We start from the raw sequence: 19,940 nt of genomic DNA, 5'->3' as shown, positions 1-19,940 counted from the left end.
CACACATTTAATGATTCAATACACTCGGATAATTTGTTTGGCAGAGTTCAGGCCAGCCTCAGGCTTCTGCACTTGCCAGACAAGTAAGCTGATGATACTCAACAAAAACTAAAGAAGAAAAAAAACAAAACAGTTTGAAGCAGAGTTCCATGCCATAGCTTTCTTTTAGGTCAGCTGGCCGGCAGGCACACTTTTCTCACCACCCGGAACAGAAACTTTGGCTCCAAGGCAAATGAAAAAGAAAAAGAAAAAACAAAACAAAACAGTATTTCCACTTATGACATGAAAATACAAAAACAAAGAAAACTATCAAAGTCTACTTCCAGCAAAACTGAGGTAGCACTGCTTTCTCTGCATTCAACGCTTAAGTGGTTTTCAGTACAATGTGTTCTAACAAAACAAAACTGCTCACTTGACTGACAGGTACAGCATGGTGATGGATAAATTAAACATGAAATGCAATAGGTCAAAGAAGGAATGAGCAAGAAGTGAGGGAGGTAAGGGCTTTGGATAAATTAGCTTAAAGGGATGGGGTGGGGCGTCAGACTGCAAATGCTCTTGACTAGCCTTGGCCTTGGCTCTCCAAGAGCTCCCAACTGTCTGGAAATTAATGCAATGTGGCTAACAGTTAACACTGCTATTCATATCTGTAAATTTTTTAAAATAATTATTACAACCTAAATTCAACCATGTAAACAGCACTACACACAGTACAGACCTGCCCTGAAAAATAATATGCAAAACTGAGATCTGGCACTGTATCATTTTGTAATGTTAATTCAACCTAACAGTCCCACTTCCCCACCCGGGCCTAAACCCTCCCCGACAAAAACAAAACAAATCTAATAAATTTGTGCAAGAAATGGCAGGCTTATTCTATCTGAAGGCTTCAAAAAAAGGTACACAACATGTAGCCAGGTTCAAATATTTTGGGGGATTTCCCGCCCAAAAAAGAAATAACCAAAATAACCAAAAAAATGAAGAAAGTGCCTAAAACATGATACAGCATTTTAGAGCCCTTTCAAATACAAGGCAGAGAAAGGTGTAAAGTAGAAAATATCCGGATCTTCAGTAATTTCCAGAAAGGTCCAATGCCTCACTTGGCTGCAGGGCAGCAGGCAGATCCTCAGTGCTGCTCCTCTGGACACAAGCCCTCGGGCCCTGAGCTGAGTGCACCTCTCCCTTCTGCTTCTCTTTTCCTTCGCTCCATCTCCCACTCCACAAAGGTGTCAAAGAGACTCGGCCAGGCCTCATCTTCGCTGTAGTTGCTGAGGTCGGGGCCAATCACCTGAGTGAAGTTAAGAAACATGTTCCAAGTGTCCCGGGAGATGCCCTTGATTCCCGAGGGGTTCTCTGTTAGGAAATTTAGCCACTGGTCCAATACAGGAGGATTGTTCTGGGTAAATACTAGTTTCCACAGGGCGATGGCTATTTCACGATGCAGTGACCGCTGCCCTTCTTCAGAGTCCAGGCCAAACTGAAATGTAAACCGGTAGAGATCCTTGAATTTATCTTCTTGTTTGGCTTCTGTTAAGAGGCTAGGGAACCGTGCACAGATCCCATCAATGCTGTCTGCACTTATTGCTTTACAGCCATCAAAAAACTCCTTCCTGCGACAGGTAGGAAAAGGTACAATTAATAAGTAAAAATGATGCCATGGATGATGAGGCAAGACAGCCCAGTAACAACTGCTAACCCCCCAGCCCTCAAGAGACAGAGACAGGAGGACCTCGGAGTTCTAGGACAGCCTGGTCTACGCAGTGTTCTACAGCTACAGCTGAGGAGTCAGACCTTGCCTCAAAAATAGAGATAGACAGACAGACAGGTGAGATAGATGGATAGATAAAAAAAAAAAAAAAAACAGCTGAAGCGATGGCTCAGTGGGTTAAGAACACTGACTGCTTTTCCAAAGGAGCCCATTCAATTCCTCTAACCCACATGGCAGCTCACAACTACCTGTAACTCCAGTTTCAGGGCATCTGACACTCTTTTCCGGCCTCTGAGGGTACCGGATATGTATATAGTGCAGACACATACAATGCACGCAAGACACCCATCACAAAAAATGAGAGGAAAAAAACAAACAAATAAACGTGGCTTTGAGCCTGGCAAGATGGCTCAGCAGGTAAATATACTTGTCACTAAGACTGATAACGTGAGTTTGATTCCAAGAGCCCATAAGGTAGAGAAGATCAATTCCCTCAAGTTGTCCTTTGGCCCCCTCACACTCAAAACATGGCACATGTGCATGCACACACACAAAAAAAACAAAAATATGTAGTTTTTAAAAGTTCTTTTAACTATTTTTGTTTCTGTTATTTTATTTTATTTTTTTTTTTTTTTTTGTGGTTTTTCGAGACAGGGTTTCTCTGTGTAGCTTTGCGCCTTTCCTGGAACTCGCTTTGGAGACCAGGCTGGCCTTGAACTCACAGAGATCCGCCTGGCTCTGCCTCCCGAGTGCTGGGATTAAAGGCGTGCGCCACCACCGCCCGGCTTTTTTTTTTTTTTTTTTTTTTTTTTTTTCTGTTATTTTATAAGAGGGTCTCATTATGTAGCCCAAACTACCCTTGAATTCTTTTATCCTTGTGCCTCAGCCTCCTGAGGGTTGGGTTTATAGACATGTACCACCACACCTAGCTGCATATGTCTTTTTTAACATGTATACAGTACTTTGCAGTTTACAACAGGGTTTCACACTTATCATCTGAGAGACTGTACAAGCTGCTGAAGTGTGAGGCATCTGATCTACTGAACAGGCCATATAGCTGCGTTTTAAAGTCCATCCTGCCAGGGCAGGTATGGTGGTTTACCCCTTTAATCCCAGCACTCAAGAGGCAGGCAGATCTTGGAGTTTGAGGCCACCTTGGTCTACATATACAGTTCCAGACCACTAGGGCTATATATAGTGAGACCCCCAGCTTTAAAAACAAAACATTAACAACAACAACAACAAAATAATGTCAGTTATTATTTAACCCTGCATTCTTCAAGCTATGGCCTGCCTTTTTTCTTTTTCTTTTTTTTTCTTTCTTTTCTTTTTTTTTTTTTTCAAATTTCTTTTTGGTTTTTCAAGACAGGGTTTTTTCATGTACTTTTGGTGCCTGTCCTGAATCTCGCTCTGTAGACCAGGCTGGCCTTGAACTCACAGAGATCCACCTGGCTCTGCCTCCTGAGTGCTGGGATTAAAGGCGTGCACCACCAACGCCCAGCCTGCCATATCCTTATACACAAACAACCCCAATATGGATGCAAACTATGACAATTTGTACAACTACCACTTGGTAACTGAGGCCAGCTGTCCTCGCTGCACAAAGCCTGGCTGTGGAGGTGTATCCCCAGAGGCACCTCCTCTATGGAGGACACTAAAGTGCCTGGCAGACTACAGATAAATAGCGAATGAGTGAACTGCCTCGTAAAGGAGTAAGAGAGAAGTTCTGAGCAGATGTTAGTGGGGTTGAGCAGCAACTTAGCAACAGGGTTCACACTGCTTAGTCCTTATTTAACTTCAGGCAGAGGGTTGGTACCCAGTTAGGCTGCCTCTAATAAATAAACTGCTATGATAAATTCAACTGTGACCTATCAATCAGGCAGTGCTTTGTTCTGTGAGGAAAAAAACAGGATAGCATATATCAGACAAAGAAGCTTTACGGAGACACAAATCCCTGAGTCTTACCTACTGAGATATCTATTCAGTAATTCTGCTACAGTGCCAGGCATGTGTTTAAAAAAATCCCTTAGGAGAGTCTAGGGAGTTCTCTGGATCAGAACTAAAACTCAGAACTTAAGCTTTAGAGAAAATGGCCAGAAAAGGGAGGGGGGAACCACTTGCCCCAAACCTATGAAGCCAGCCCAGTTCTGTCCTAGCTGGTACCACTACCCAATGTCACTTTCTTTCCTCCTCTGTTCACCTACTGACATGAAAGCATCTGAGACTAACCTGGTGAATTTGCACATGGTAGCAGCCTGGAACTTCCAGGCCAAGAGCAGCACTCGAAATTCCGTAGGATCAACACATAGGTCATTGCAAAAGCGCTCCATGCCTTCCTCCAAGATTGCATCCTCCCGCTCGTCCTTGTAGCGCCTGAACAGTTCTTCCAACCTCTGCAAGGAAGACTCCTCAGCATTGGTCTTGGACTCCCTCCCAGCATCTCCAGAAGATGTTGGCAGCTGGCAGGCCTCAGCAGCAGCCTCTGCTTTCTTGGTCCCATTGACAAGGATATCCCCAGCTGGTTTGCCACAAGGTGGCACCTGTTCCTCACGGTGGCCAGCTCCGCGCCTGCTGTGTGACTTACTGCTGGGGTCCCGGTCTCCATTCTTGCTGCCCAAGGTTGATGAAGGATTCTTGCACTTGGTGACACACTGGCCCATGGTGGTGATGGCCTGGCCTCTAGAGTGGCCCCCTCTGGATCAGATGCCCTCGCTGCTGCTGGCCCGTGTACTTCAACATGCCATCAGTTAGAGGAGCCAGCCAACCTAGAAGGAAATTACAAAGTAGTCACCTATATGTAGAGGAGTGGGGTATAGACACTACACTCCAGAACTGTCCACCAGTGACCACTATATTCCACCGAGCTAACAATGAGCCAAGGGAAAGACACCCCTCCCCCATTACCTCTCCTGTAAATCATCTGTGCTCCTTGGAAATGGTGGCTAAGGCATATATGGAGCAAGCATGGGAAATTCCTAGAAATCTTAAGGTAGCATAGGTTACAAGAAACTGATTCATTTGCAGAACACATCGGAGACTACAGTTCTGACAGAGTGTTCCAGGGGAAATAGGTCTTGTCAACTTTTGCCTTCACATAAGAAAGTTATCTGGACCTGAGTTAAGCCACAAGTCCATCACCTGGCTCTACACCTAATAACCTACACGTTCAACAAATTTTAACAAAGATTGTTGTTACAGTAGGTCTTTTCCTCCCAGCATAACACAAGCAACACACTGGAGCATAAATTACCTTGTCCTGGTAGCCATGGCAACTAATTGAGCAGAAAAATACAGAAGTAGCTAAGTCTACAATAATTGTAGCAGGAATCTTAAAAAGTTCTTATTAATAAAAACAAACCTGGAGCCAGGATTGGGGTGAATGCCGGAAGATCAGAAAGACAGAACAAGCCACAGCTAACCTCACCTGGCCAACTTATCAGCTGGTCTTGTTTCCTCAGACTGGAAGCCTCTGTGTCCTTATCCAGAATGAATCTCAGCTGAACTGCTGCTCCAAAGACTAAAAGCTTAACCAGCCAAATGCTTCTAGTTTCTGGTCCTCACGCCTTATATATCTTTCCTTTCGACCACCACTCCCTGGGATTAAAGGTTCACTTTCTGGGATTAAAGGCGTGTCACATGCCTGGCTGTTTCCAGTGTGGCCTTGAACTCAGAGATCCAGAGGGATTTCTGCCTCTGGAATGCTAGGATTAAAGGTGTGTGCCACCATTTTCTGGCCTTTGTATCTAGTGGCTGTTGTGTCTCTGACCCCAGATAAGTTTATTAGGGTGCACAATATTTTGGGGAACACAATACCACCACAAATAATGGTAATGGATGGCGCTGGTGACACTCGTTAGTAGAAGTCAAGGAGAATTCAAAGGGCCTCGCCTCACAGGCCTCACCACACGGCAGCCATTCCTTCTTCTCTCTGCTCTCCCTCAGATGCTAGGAGTACAAAATTAACTGAAAGCAAGACTCCATGATGAAGCTTCCACATAATAAATACATTGTTTGGTTTGTCAGGCTGGATTCTGGTGGAACAGGGAGAAGAGACCATGTCCAAGCCACCTGTAATCTCCTAATGGTCTGATGGTGAGGTAAAGAGTTACAATGTCAAACTACAAGCAGGGGCCTAGCCAAATGCCCAAGGGAAGCGCATCTGGTCTCTGGATTCACACAGGTGTACTTCCTAGCTCTACCCTGCTCCACCCACCTCTACGGAGCCTCCACTCCAGGTACTTTCCCAACCTAGGTGTGTCTCCACACCCAATACAATCTCTAAGAGATAGAACTGCTCGATCAAAAGGCTACACTGACACTGAGCAAATTCTTCACTGCTAGAAATCTATGACAAAAGCAGAAGCAGCTTCTCTAATAGAGTCAACTCAGGACTTGTGCTTAGCCATCAACTAGTTTGCTATAAGAAAAAAAATCCATTTACAATTTAGTACTTGCAAAATCCTGCCAACTGCTAGAACAAGGGCAGCCACTGACACTGACTGTTGTTAGTTCTGGATCGGGAGCCACAAGTGTAACGAGAAAAGCAGACACCAGGCAAAACTCAGTGGCAGTCCAGCATGGCCCTCCTACTTCTAATGAGCCTCCATGGACCTCCATGGTTCAAATTCAGAGCTCTTCAGAGTCTGGGAATGGGGGAAAGGGTAGTTGTTAAGAAAGGTTAAAAAGGGCCGGGCGGTGGTGGCGCACGCCTTTAATCCCAGCACTCGGGAGGCAGAGCCAGGCGGATCTCTGTGAGTTCAAGGCCGGCCTGGGCTACCAAGTGAGTTCCAGGAAAGGCGCAAAGCTACACAGAGAAACTCTGTCTCAAAAAACCAAAAAAAAAAAAAAAAAAAAGAAAGAAAGAAAAGATAAAAAGATAAAAACAAAACAGCTTCTACCAAACAGTGCCTAGATGAGTTACCTTCAGTTACCTTCAAGAGGAATTCTCTCTAAAAGGAAGCAGTGAGTGTAGTCATCTAAAAGGAACCACAACCATTCCTGTAGTTAAGGCAGACTCCTATCAGGGTGTGTCCTATTCTCCACCCTCAGAGACAAAAGACATGTCTACACATGCCCTCAAAAGAACTGCAGCTTCAATTTGCTTTAAACACACACACACACACACACACACACACACACACACACACACACACACACAAAGAAACCCTTAAAAGTGCTTTGGCTGTGAAAAGTGACAGACCCAAGCATGGTTTCCCACAGGCTGTTCATACTTTGGGCATGTAGTAAGCCACAGTGAAACCTATTCAAATTTTAAAAGGCAAGGGGTTAATTCTTGGAAGACCATCATACAAGAGAAGCAACTGTTCCAGCAGAATTCTCTCCAAACAAGAAGGACTAGCATGTGGAGGGTCTGGTTTCCAGATTTGTGTTTCTAAAGACTGGATTGCTGAAAGAAACAAAAGGCCCAAACTTACACAAACCCCACATGCTCACAGACTGGCAACTCTAATTCCCAGGCTCGCTGACTCACCAGTGTTTGCTGCTCAGCTCCTGCTGCAGGAGACCCAGCCCCCGGGGTATGATAAGAGGATTTCCTGCCCTCCATCTGACCCACCTACCCAGGCCACTCACCCCGCCCCCACTGGACAGATGCTTCAGTACCGCAGCTCCCTCCAAAGCTTGGCACCAAGGCCTAAAGGTAAGGGCAGAACAGATGGGGCTCCCATAAAAGCCTAAATCCCATTTACTCTGCTGGGTCTCCATGTAAAAGCATCTTTAGATGACCTGATACAGCGGAACCAGTTGAAACCTGAAGGCTTTTAACATACTCAGAGAAAAAGAGGGAGAAATCAATGTCGACAGATGATCAATCACCCAGTGACAGAAGGTCTGCTTTCTTCCATCATAGTTCCTTTCTTTGAAAGGTTCCCATTCTAGTGGGATGGAGTAGTGGTCTCAAGTCAGAGACAGTATTTTCTTATCTTCTGGTGGGTGCTGCTCCTGGGTTGCTCTTTGATTTCTCTTTTCTCTGGGCTTCTCCAGGCCAGGTCACAGCAACCAGCCCTGTGTTCAAGAGGCTGGCAGAACCTTCTTCAGTCTTTCAAAGCTGAAGATCTCACTGGCTGTTGGTTAACTAAGCCTTTGATACAGAGCCAAGCTCTATACTAACTAAGCACTTTAAGAACATTATTAGCTCATGTGCCCTCCTCACCACAATTCCATTCAAAGACAGGGAAATGGAGGCTCTGCATACATACAGTAAATTTATCCAACATCACAGAACAAACGGAACCTGGAATGTTTAGTTCAAGAAATCACAACCTGTATAACTGAACCCACACCTGGGAAAGGATCATGGGACAGCACACTGAGTAATGTTCAGAAGCAACAGTACAACAACCTCAGAATTGCAGATATTAACCATCAGCCACCAGAAAGAACACTACACTATCTGTACGCATGATCAAAGACATCCTTAGCACTGCCCTCCCCAGGGACAGGCCAGCACAGCTGCCATGATTCTAACAAGTATGATGCCCTTGGGCTCACAGCTCCCCATCCCAGAAAGGGAGGAGATGTGCTAGAACTAGTCTACTTGCTCTAGACCTGCTCCACCACATCAGTGTGGTGAAAGCTCCAGCCACGAAACTGAGCCTAGCTCTGTAACTAACTGAATTTCCTAAATCTGTAGCAGGAATCTTAAATGGTCTTATTTAATAAAATCAAATCCGGGGCCAGTTATTGGGGTGAAATGCTGGATGGCCAGAGAGACAGAACAAGCCACAGCTAACCTCACCTGGCCAACTTCTCAGCTGGTCTTGTTTCCTCAGACTGGAAGCCTCTGTGTCCTCATATCCGAATGGCTCTCAGCTGAACTGTGCTGCTAGAAGCCTGAAACCTTAACCAGCCAAATGCTTCTAGTTTCTGGTCCTCACGCCTTATATACCTTTCTGCTTTCTACCACCACTCCCTGGAATTAAAGGCGTGTGTCACCATGCCTGGCGTTTCCAATGTGGCCTTGAACTCACAGAGATCCAGAGGGATTTCTACCTCTGGAGTGCTAGGATTAAAGGTGTGAGTGCCACCATTTTCTAGCCTTTGTATCTAGTGGCTGTTGTGTCTCTGACCCCAGATAAGTTTATTAAGGTGCACAATATTTTGGAGAACACAATACCACCATACAAATCTACCCACATGATTATTGCACATAGTCAGTCAAGAAACACAGATAATGTAAGTGGTACAAACAACCAGCCCTACCCCAAAGTCATTAGCTCAAGTCCTTCTAAAAAGCAGTCTCACAAGTGCTATTGAGATAGCTCAGTGATAAAGGTGCCTGCCACCAGGTTAGAGACAACCTGAGGATAATCCCCAGGACCTATATGGTAGAAAGGAAGGACAGACTTCTAAAAGTTGTCCCAGACTGCCACCCACAAGCCATGGTACACTTGGGAAGCAGAGTGGATCTCTGAGTTCAAGGCCAGCCTGATCTACATACTGAGACCCAGTTTCAAAAAACAAAAACATTCTAATACCACATCACTGACTATTCAAAAGCTCCAAAGCCCCACCATGTGGAGAATCAGGCTCTCCACAGGAAGTGATTTCCTTGGGATTGATCCTCAATAAAAATCAAGCTGTGCCTGGGTGAATACTTTAAATTGTTAGCCATACTCTGTTCCTAACCTGAGTAGGCTTTCTCTTTCCTCTTTCATCCACTTCTGTAGGTCCTGCGAAGACAGGCTTTCTAGGCAATTACACTCTGTTAATGGAGGTGTCTTCCCAGGTGGCTCTCCTCCCTCCCATTGCCACCTGCTGACAGCCTCTGCACAATCTAGATACTCCAGTGCCAAGTTTCCAAAAACAACACAATTATTAGTAATAAATACTCTTTTCTATCTGTTAGTATATGGTAACAGCCACATAGAAACGTAGCTCTGTGAAACTAGTGAGTTCCGGGAAATTAAATGGCGGCACACGGAGGTCAAGGAGCCTATCTAGGGAGGGAGAAAGTACAGTAATGGAGAGGCTGAGTGAATCAGAGTGATGGCATCTATTAACCAAACCTGTCAGCAGCTCATTCCACTGCACTTCAGAGGACTGTTGAGCAGAGGAAATGAGATAATCCATGTATTTGGTACATAGAAGCATTCAATGAAGTGTCCGCCTCTCTCTGTAATCATTATTATTACTGCTATCACAAAGTCTCTGACAGACTCAAGCTTCCTTTACCACAGGAAGTATTCTTCAGTAGCCAACCCAGCTCTACTATGGCAAGTCAAGTGTGTCTCATAAGTGACTGCTCTCCTGCTTTAGCTATGTGGCACAAATGGGTCAAACAGAGCCAAGGACAAGGAGAGGTAGGAGCAGGGCTGGAAAAAGAAGTGGAGGTGGTGGAACTGTTCACACATACACTAACTGGGAAACCTATTCTAAGCCTTTATACTCCTTTGGGTATTTATTTACCAGACAAGAACTTGGTTCAGCTTACACTGGATCAAGATCAGTCCCCAGCTTTTCTCCTGCAATCTTAGCTCCAGCTGTTTCTGACTCCTTCCCTCCCTTCTCTCCACATCAGCCTCCAGAATCCTCTTCCCTCTGTGCCAGCCCTGGCTGCTGTTCCTGAGGAAAGGCTTGGCTGCCTGCCCAGTTCAGTCCCAGCCTCAGGCTTGAGGCAGACACTACTAGGCCCCAAGGGCAATCCTTAGAGGCCTGGGGTCCCTGGAGTGCTCTTGCTCCAGCTGTGCCTATCTCTTTGGTAGTTCCATGAGGTAAGAACCTGGCAAGCCTGTCTTCAAGTGACTTACTCTTAGTTGTTGAGCCGACCCACAGTGAAGACCAACCCACACTGAGACCTGGTACAAATGGAGACAGGAAAAAAGGAGAGATAAGAGAACTACAAAGAAAACTTGAGCCGGCGGTGGTGGTGCACGCCTTTAATCCCAGCACTCGGGAGGCAGAGCCAGGTAGATCTTTGTGAGTTCGAGGCCAGCCTAGGCTACCAAGTGAGTCCCAGGAAAGTCGCAAAGCTACACAGAGAAACCCTGTCTCGGAAAAAAAAAAAAAAAAAAAAAAAAAACTTGAGAGAGACTCACAAAGATAGTAATTATGGGCCTGGGGCTACAGTTGCACTTTTATAACATGCCTAAGAAGTAAACTGCTATAACTTTTATATTAGGAAACTAAGGCTTCTTAATTGCTACACAATAGGACTACAAAATAAAACCAATCTGCCAGACTTCACTGAGATTTCACAGAGAGGTAGATCTTGTTTGGGTTCTTAAATAGCGACAGGCAGGAAATGGGAAAAGAGAAGACCAATATGGTTGTTCTGTGTAATTAACATAGAGTAATAACTATATTTTAAAAATCATGCTGGATGGTGGTGGCACATGCCTTTAATCCCAACATGCAGGAGGCAGAGGCAGGCGGATCTCTGTGAGTTCAAGGCCAGCCTGGTCTACAGAGTGAGATCCAGGACAGGCACCAAAACTACACAGAGAAACCCTGTCTCGAAAAACGGGGAAAAAAAAAATTATTACAGGGAGCTGGGGAGATTGGCCCATCAGTAAAGTGACAGTCACAAAAACATGAGGACTTCAGTTTGGATTCCCAGTACCCATGTAAAAGCTGTGCATGGTAGTCCATGTCTAACCCCAGTGCTGGGGGATAAAGACAGGGAAACTTCCTGGGGCTTCCAGGCCAGCCAGCCTAAGTGAATCAATAAGCTCCAGGTTCAATGATGGACCTTATCTCAGAAAATATGGTGGAGAATGACACCTGACATTGACCTCTGACCTTTACATGCACATATACATCACCCACACTTACACAAAGCATTGCATGTATTTATTAAGAATGATATGAACCATTACATTTAACTCATTATATCTCTGTAAGTTAGATAACATTTTCTTCATTCTATAAAAGAAGTAAATAAAATTCAGGGAGTAGGCTTGAGGTAACCAGTCTGACTCCAGGCTCTCGATCTCTATCCTGATCCCTCTCCTGGCCTTGCTTACTCTCCTCTGATATAATGTGTGCCGGGGCAATGACAATGCCCTGAGAAGAAAATGTTCTTTATCAACACGTAAGTGGATTCCAGAGGTTGAGGACACCTTGGAGGCTCATCCAAGACTCCCATAAACAATGCAACCCTTCAACAAATCACTTGGCCTCTCTGTGTTTCTGTGACTCTGACATTAAAATAAGGGGTCTAAATTTGTCTTTTCAAAGTATAATATTCTGGAGCTACCTTCATCTTTTTTGGCATTTAAAAGAGACTGAAGTTGAAAATCTGGAACCTTCTGAAGACAAGAACTTGCCCTCCTTAATGAATGGCTCCCTTGCTTCTTCTTGTTCATACTCTCAGAGTCAAGCTCAAAAGAAGAAAAATAGGTGACTCCAATCTAAACAATGGGGCGACAGACATCATGGAGTTTGCAGCCTTCCCTTCCCTCATCACTTTCATTTGAACTCTTCAGGGTCAGTCTTCTCCATGGTAAACAGCCCAGAGCAAACTGTCTCTTTGATGTAGTTGATTGGGTCAGAAAGCCTGCCTAGAGGAAGTGTTGGCTGCTCATAGGGAGCCTGTGAAATGAGGAGCTAAAAAAACAGGAGGTGAATGCTATACCAAAAAACAGTGTTAGCAAGGTGTGTCAGCCCTGCCCTAAGACTGTCTTGACAGAAGGGAACAACGCAATGCCCTTCCCCATTTTGTTCCCACCTAGAGTCAGTCTATTCTACAGCAAGAAGCTGCCAGTACACACCGGCATTCCCACATAATAGCAATACGAAATTCATGTTTCCAACTTCTATCTAGTTTGGAGAGCTAGCTGGGTCCATGGTCTTACTTCTCACCGAATATGCCAGACACTGAAGAACAGAATGCGTGCCATCCTCTAAGCCCTAGGGAGTCTCTAGACAAGACTACAGGAGACAGACTCCTAGTCCCACCTCGCAGCTACAGGTTCCGAGTGACCTTTCCCAAAAAATTGAAAAGTGGGCACTGTCCAACTGTAAATGACTTCTAGAAACTTGCAGAGATAATGAGAAAAGACTGAGGGGACTGCTCCTCGCACTTGGAAATTGGGGCTTGAAGAGATTAGGTCTTACCAGAGCTACTTAGTGGGGAAAGCAGTTTCCTCCGCCCAAACAAACAGAACCTGTTTGTTTCTATGTTCATGTTTTAAACGTGTCTTTGTCCTAAAATGCCCTACACTAGCAAACTCAAACTGCAGCTCTAGTCAGGGTTGGGAGGACCTGGACATCAACCAATCTCAAAAGTACAAAAGGGAAGAGGCATGAAGGAAGGAAAGAGAAAATATCTTTAAAAGGAAACATACACACTAGTTATATGTCTAGTAAATAACCTGGGTCACATGACTAACACCATCCAGCTTGGCACAAAGTCATTTATTTTTATTAGTTTGTCACTGGTCCTTAGGTGTCACACTTGAAATATAATCATACTGTCTAATGATGTTTTCATCAGTGATGGACAATGTCACAATGGTGGTCCCCTAAGATCCACCCCAGTGCTGTGGAGAAACAGTGTTCACTTATTCATGATCATATTGGCACAGATTAAGTACCCTACACTGCCAGCTGTATAAAAGTACAGTACATACAATTAAGTATAGTATATACCATTTAATAAAAAGGTTATGTTACTGGGCTACATATTTACAATGCTACCTTTTTGTTGTTAAAAGATTACTATAAAACGGCATGTTGTGTGACTGGCAGCAAGATCATACATGTCACATGTACCATCTCCCCTGACTGCATCAAGATACCACATGAAATATGACCTACGCGTAAGGACACTCAATGGCATCCACACAATGACAAACTCACTCAGAATCCATCCCTTAGCAGCCAATGACTAGATACTACTGAGACTATATATCTATTTAAGGCCTGAGGACTAAAACCAGTGTTGCTAGCTAGTCTTAGGGCTACTTGCCAAATACAAGCAAGCCAACACAGACACATACCACATAAACTTTCCAAAATGAAATAATGAAGCATTTTGGTCTCCAAGCTTTAGAACTGAGCAGCATGTTTACCCAAAATAACCAAAACTGGGCCTTCTCATGTCACTGGCCCACAACTGGGTCTTTTGTTTCTCCCCGCTACACAACTATTCTCAAGCAGGTCTAACTACCCCCATATGTGCACAGGGAGGCAGTGGATTTCTAGGTTGGCCATTGTATTAGTTACCTTTCTAGTTGGTATTACCAAATACCTAAAGAAGGAACTTAATGGGATGAAAGATTTATTTTGGCTGTACCAGAAGATATGGTCCACGCTGGGCACCAAATATTCAAATACATGAGCCTGTGGGGGACAATTGTAACAGTCACTCCTTTGTCATCGGTGTCCCTTGCCAACTCCCCTGCTTTCCCAATGGTGTTGCTTGTTTAAAGGCAGAAGGCTGTCTTGGGTTTGTCCTCCCTGGTACTATAATGAGAATAGCCCAACTGCTATACTCTGGCTCTGTATATGTAGTTTCCTTCCTTCCTGGGGATGGTACTTCAGTAGACCTCCCTGAAGGTGAACTGCTGATTAGACAGTCATTCCCTGCTTCCAGATAGCATACAGATATTTGCCACCCAGGAGGTTGGCATACTATAGCTAATTAGTCCTCAAACATCCAATTACCAAATGAACTGTTCACTTTCTGGTCACCTTCTACGGAGTTCAGCTGAAAAGTAGTTAACTGAAGATGAGATTAGATTTTTGCATTTAGTAAAAGGAAAGAAAGGAAATTGTGAAATGAGTCAAAAGATGAGGAAAGAACCTGATACAAAAAATGATAAATGACTGCCTGCAAATGCCTTAAAGGAATACTTGAATGATCACAAATACACAGCTGAGGTTTCTGGAGTCATGTGGTTTCTAAGTAAGCCTCAAGTTTATCACACGGCAACTGATCAATTTCCTAATGCTTGCTCCTTCTTTATAAAGAAAATCTAAATCCATTATAAGACCACACATACCAACTTCTTCCTAGAAGCCCCTGATGGAGGCTGACTGCTAATGCACAGCAGACAGGAAGACGGAGGGACAAAAAAGACCTGCACAGCATGAGAATTCTTCCTTTCAACCACATGAGTAACCGGGTCAGAAACGTCTATGACTACTACCAAATCAGAAGTACTATATACATTTTCTAGAAAGTCCAGAAAATGCAGACAAGTCTGTGCATGTGTATGCGCACGTGTGTGTTGGTGAAAATCAATGAACTTTACATGGGTTCTGGGGTTATTGAACTCAGGTCCCCAAGCTTGAAAAGCAAGCACTTTAATGACTAAGCTACCACCTTAACCCCTCAATAACAATTTTAAATATTGTTATCGCCACAAATGCTCCAGACTGCACATAACTCATAAGGTTAGTTACATTCTACTATTCAATCTGTCCAAATTCTTGTATTGTATTCCAGAGGGAGCAAAGAGACTCAGATTCCCTGTGTTGAAACACTGTGCAGCTTAGTATCTCAATATACGGGCACCATGATTTGTTGTTTTAATTTCTTACTCTCAGATGTTAACTTGCTCTCCATAATTCACTACTATAGGCATACTAGAGTAATAAATAGAAAATGAAGTTAAAAACCAAAACATTAATAATTATTTCCTGAGAATAAATCTCAAGAAGGGAAATTAATGGATTAAAGAATATGCAAAAACATTTTATATAAAATCTATTCTAGCAATGGATACTTTCAACATACTGTATTTGCCAACTAATCCAGTTTCCCTTAAAAAAAAATTAAAAAAAAAAACTTTGCTGAAAGCATAGAAGATGTTATATTTATAGAAAAATATCCAGGCAGCAAGTAAAGAAGCGTCAGCTTTACTGTGAGCACAAGGACTTAAGAGAGTTGTTAAATGATGGGACAAGAAACAAGAGGTTCATCAAATGATCGTCTTTCAATTTCATCTCAATTTCCTCAATGTATTTTTTTTTTAAGTATTAGACAAACTTTACCCTTTCCACCCTCCCAAAAGTTAAGATGGTACCATCTGAAAGTCAAATGCATCCTCGTCCTCTTAGCACTGGGCTGAGAATCTGGCTCTTAGACTAACCAGAGTCACAGTGACTCTTATGGACATGGGGCTATGGAGCTTTGGAAGCAGCAAATGGGCTGCATTTAGCCCACAGACCTGTCATACGGGCTTTTGAGCTATAGACGGAATCAAAGGACATTACAGAACCTAACAGAACCATGTATGCTTCCCCACCACCTAGCGTCTTTATTAGATAATTGTTCAAGCTTCACTACTAAGTAGTTCCCTGCCTCTCTCCCTAACTCCTGGGATAAGACTGTGCATATGTGGGATTCATAATAGAGCATGTGACTTAGGCCCACCACTGCCGTATACATTCCTGGTTTCAATGACTGTTACCAGGGGTACACAGGCACCCAAGCCAAACACTGAAAATGGTCACCATACCACAGCTACCAGGGAAAGTAAAATGTCTATTGAAGAGGGTAGATGTGAAGATTAAACAGGCTCTCTTTACTGGGTGAGTTTCAAATCCAACGCATACAGAACTCAAGAATGAGGCTCTTAGGTGGAAAGTAACACTGAGCAATTACAAACTGAGTTTTAACGACATCATCCACACCTGGAATCCAGTGGCTTCAAGAATGGAGATCAAAGCCTAACTTTCATGAATATGCCAGTCAGTAAATTCCCTTTTACATTCCCCAGATATCAGCTTGTATCACAACTGAAAGAGTTCTTACAAAGACACTTAATGCTTCTCAGATCTCCTACTTAGCAGCCCAGAAAGGAAGATCCAATGCTTAGACTTCCTGATTAATGTTCCTGGACCAGCTCACGGGGCCACAATTTCAACCCAACACGTCATGGGTACTCTCAGCTGAACAACAGGAGCAATGATCCCTGGCCCATGAAAGCTGACAAATTCCATTACAACTAGGTGAGCCATTAGGGTACTATTTATATAAGATGGCATGACTAACAAGCTAAAAGAACTATCTTAGCCCTCCTCCAAATACACAGTTACAGAGTATTTACTCCTGCCTTCTACTGTAGAAACATTTTCTCTCTCCTTCATGTTCCCAAGGAAGAACCCCTCCTAACATCCAAGCATCAGGTGATGGGATGTAAAGCAAACTCTCCTGGAAGCCTCTGTACAATAATGACATAACCAATCTTCTTCTAGCTCAAAGGTATTTGATCTACACCACATCCTATGAAACTGAAAAACCAGACAAGACTAGAATTCTTGGTTTCAATTACTATCACCCAAACAATTTCCCTTTGCTAAGAGCCAATTTAGGAAGAATTCGGGTTTCTAAGACAGAGACTAGAAATGCTTGTGGTTTGTCTGTCCTTATTTTACACACACACACACACACACACACACACACACACACACAAATATCCAGATGAGGGTTATATAAAGCTGTGTGTCTATATATACATATATATACATACATATACACACGGGTTAAAACTATTTTGCTTTATTTTTATAACTTTATTTTCACAAATGCTTATATGGCACATGGATACATTAACATGCAGAGATAAACATACTTATATCAAGAGAGTCTAACATATGATAGAAAGCAACAAGCAACATAGTACTGCAGGCTTTACAATGTAAGGTATCTCTTGCTGGACATGGTGGTACATGCTTTTAATCCCAGCACTCAGGAGACAGAGGCTGGTGGATCTCTGTGAGTTCAGGGCTAGCCAAGAATACATAGTGAGACTCTGTCTCAAACAACAAAAACAAAAACAAAAGAGGCTACTCAGTTCTTATCTATTTCCTGCCTAAATCACCACTACCTAAGCGTCAATGCAATGCTGTCTATTTTAGTTGCCCTGACAGGGCCTATTTTAGGAAAATCCAACATGAGAAAACTCCAAAAAGCAATAGAACCAAAGGCTCTCTCTTCTGGTCATCACTATGTTGGACAACTAAGGGCAGCTACGGACCCAGAATAAATTGTATATGTGACTGCACACACATTTTGCATCTACTAACAGAGGGTTCATTGAGTTGCATGCAGCTTTCTGAACTGTCATCAGTTTGCATGTACTTCAAGAACCACATCCAATCCTGTCAGTTCTGAAGTCCTACTTGTGCCTTCTACAAAGAACAGGACACGCTTTGTATGAAAAATAACTGGGCTTACACATCTCCACAGACACCATGCACCTCATGTTCTCACCTTAAGTTTGGGAAAAATCAAAAGATCGTTTCATACCAGATGTGTCTCAATTCAAATACTGAGATGGACTCAACCAATCTATATGTCATTGTATGCTAATCTGGGACAACACTTTTGTTTGTTTCGTCTTGGTTTTCTTCATTTTGATAGTTTGGATTTTCATTTGTTTTGCTTTGTTGTTTGTTTTTGTTTTGTTTTGCTTTTTGAGACAAGGTATAATGATGTGGCCTTAGCTAGCCTAAAACTAAAGAGATCTCTGCCTTCCTCTGCCTCACAAGTGCTGGAATTGTAGGTGTGTGCCACCACGCCCAGCTGCTTTGGTTTTTTGGTTTGCTTTTATAGATATAATTAGAGTCCAGGCTGACCTTGAGTTCATGATCCTCCTGCCTCAGCTTCCCAAATGCTGTGATTACAAGACTGCAACACCAGTCAGGTTTCATTCTCTGAAAGTCTCGTTGTTCATTTATCTGATCCTCCAAACAGTACAAATTTTATCCTGTGTATCTCAGTTCCTAGGCACATAGCAAGTGTTTGCTATGTACCTGCTGATGAACCACTAATAGTGTGGTGGTTTGAATAAGGATGTCCCTCATAGACTTATATATTTGAATGCTTGGTCCCCAGTTGGTGAGTTATTTAGGAAGGATTAGGAGGTGTGGCCTTGTTGAAGGAGGTGTGTCACTAGGGGTGGGCTTTGAGGCTTCAAAAACCCACACCAGGCCTAGTCTCTATCTCTGCCTATAATTTACAGATCAGATGTGAGCTCTCAGCTACTGCTCCAGCAACATGCTTGCCTGCCGCTGTGCTCCCTGTCCATGATCAGGGATTAAGCCTCTGAAACTGTAAGCAAGCCCCCAATTAAATGCTTTCATAAGTTGCCTTGATCATGGATCATGGTATCTATTCACAGCAATAAAACAGTAACCAAGACAAATAGTGAGTGTTCACAATGCACAAAGCACTAGTCTGTCACTTTACTGCACTAACTCATGATGAATCAGGCATGTTTAGCTCTTGCCCTGGAACAGTTATGCCCAACTAATCATATTTATACCAATTCTGACGAAATGATGTTAATAACAAAGGGAACTGAATGAATCCTACGGATAGAAAACTCAATTTCACTTCTCAAGAGTTGGTTCTTAAGGTCAGATTTCTTTGGGACCCCCTTGCCCCCAGTACTCTATCACCTTCAGAAAAAAAGGAGGGAGTGGTTGTCTTATTGTTCCAATTATTCTCCACCTCATCAGTTTCTCAAATAATGTGATACAAATAGCTTCTTAACCAGTAGTAATATGGTTCCACCTCTCCACTTCATAAGCTAATTTTCACCTCTTATAGTAAAATAGAGAATTTGAGACTTGAAAACACAGAGTTCCATCGGTCTCTTCTGATCCATACATACCTCATTTCCCTGGATGAGGGGAGGGTGTCACATTATTCACAGAAATCATTCCTGCCTCATCTTTTACCAAAGGTACAAGGCCAAAGGTCAACTGAAGCCACAGTCACACAACACTCTAGGAAGATATGGTGGAAACCTTCAGGGGCCGGCTACCCTCCCCAGCTCATATGTGAAAATATGTTATTTAAAGAAGTTTGAGACTGGTTTTGAATACTGTATATACTTACTTCAACACGGATTCAACTACTGAAAACATGAAGGACTAGTGCCACTTTTACAGTTCTTGAGATACTTGCTGCCACTATGTTACTCACAAAACTCCTTGATGCTGGGTGTGGTGGTGTACAGAAAGAGGCAGGCAGGTCACTGTGAGTTCCAGGACAAACAGGGCTACAGAGAAAGACCTTATCTCAAAAAAAAAAAATTTTCCCCTGATGAGAGAGTGGCGTTTGACTTATCTTACTATAGCATGTACCTTGTCAAAGACAGTAAGAGATGGGGGCAATACAGCTCTACCTCTTTGGATCCCCTAGGGACAATGAGCTATGCTGCATATGGCAGCACGAAAAGACCAAAAACTAAAGTCCTAAACAAAGCTTCCAAAGCCAGACATACTTGCCAAGAAGCAAAGAGCAGATTCCACC

General features: G+C 43.3%; 1 protein-coding gene across 5 annotated transcripts in view; it reads right to left on the bottom strand.

Moving 5' to 3' along the window:
* Nucleotides 1–846: 846 nt before the first annotated feature.
* Nucleotides 847–19,940, bottom strand: part of Dcun1d3 (defective in cullin neddylation 1 domain containing 3) — a 40,131-nt gene continuing 21,037 nt past the window's right edge. For all 5 annotated transcript variants that reach the window (XM_059267812.1, XM_059267821.1, XM_059267829.1 and 2 more), the window contains 2 exons: nt 3,938–4,473; nt 847–1,610 (listed from right to left, as the gene is read on the bottom strand). In XM_059267812.1, coding sequence (XP_059123795.1) covers nt 1,127–1,610; nt 3,938–4,368 — 915 coding nt within the window. In that variant the 5' untranslated portion in view covers nt 4,369–4,473 and the 3' untranslated portion in view covers nt 847–1,126. The remainder of the gene's footprint in view (nt 1,611–3,937; nt 4,474–19,940) is intronic.

The sequence above is a fragment of the Peromyscus eremicus genome, chromosome 1 (genome assembly GCF_949786415.1).
Source record: "Peromyscus eremicus chromosome 1, PerEre_H2_v1, whole genome shotgun sequence".
NCBI lineage: Eukaryota > Metazoa > Chordata > Mammalia > Rodentia > Cricetidae > Peromyscus > Peromyscus eremicus.
This window is presented reverse-complemented; position numbering and strand designations above follow the sequence as displayed.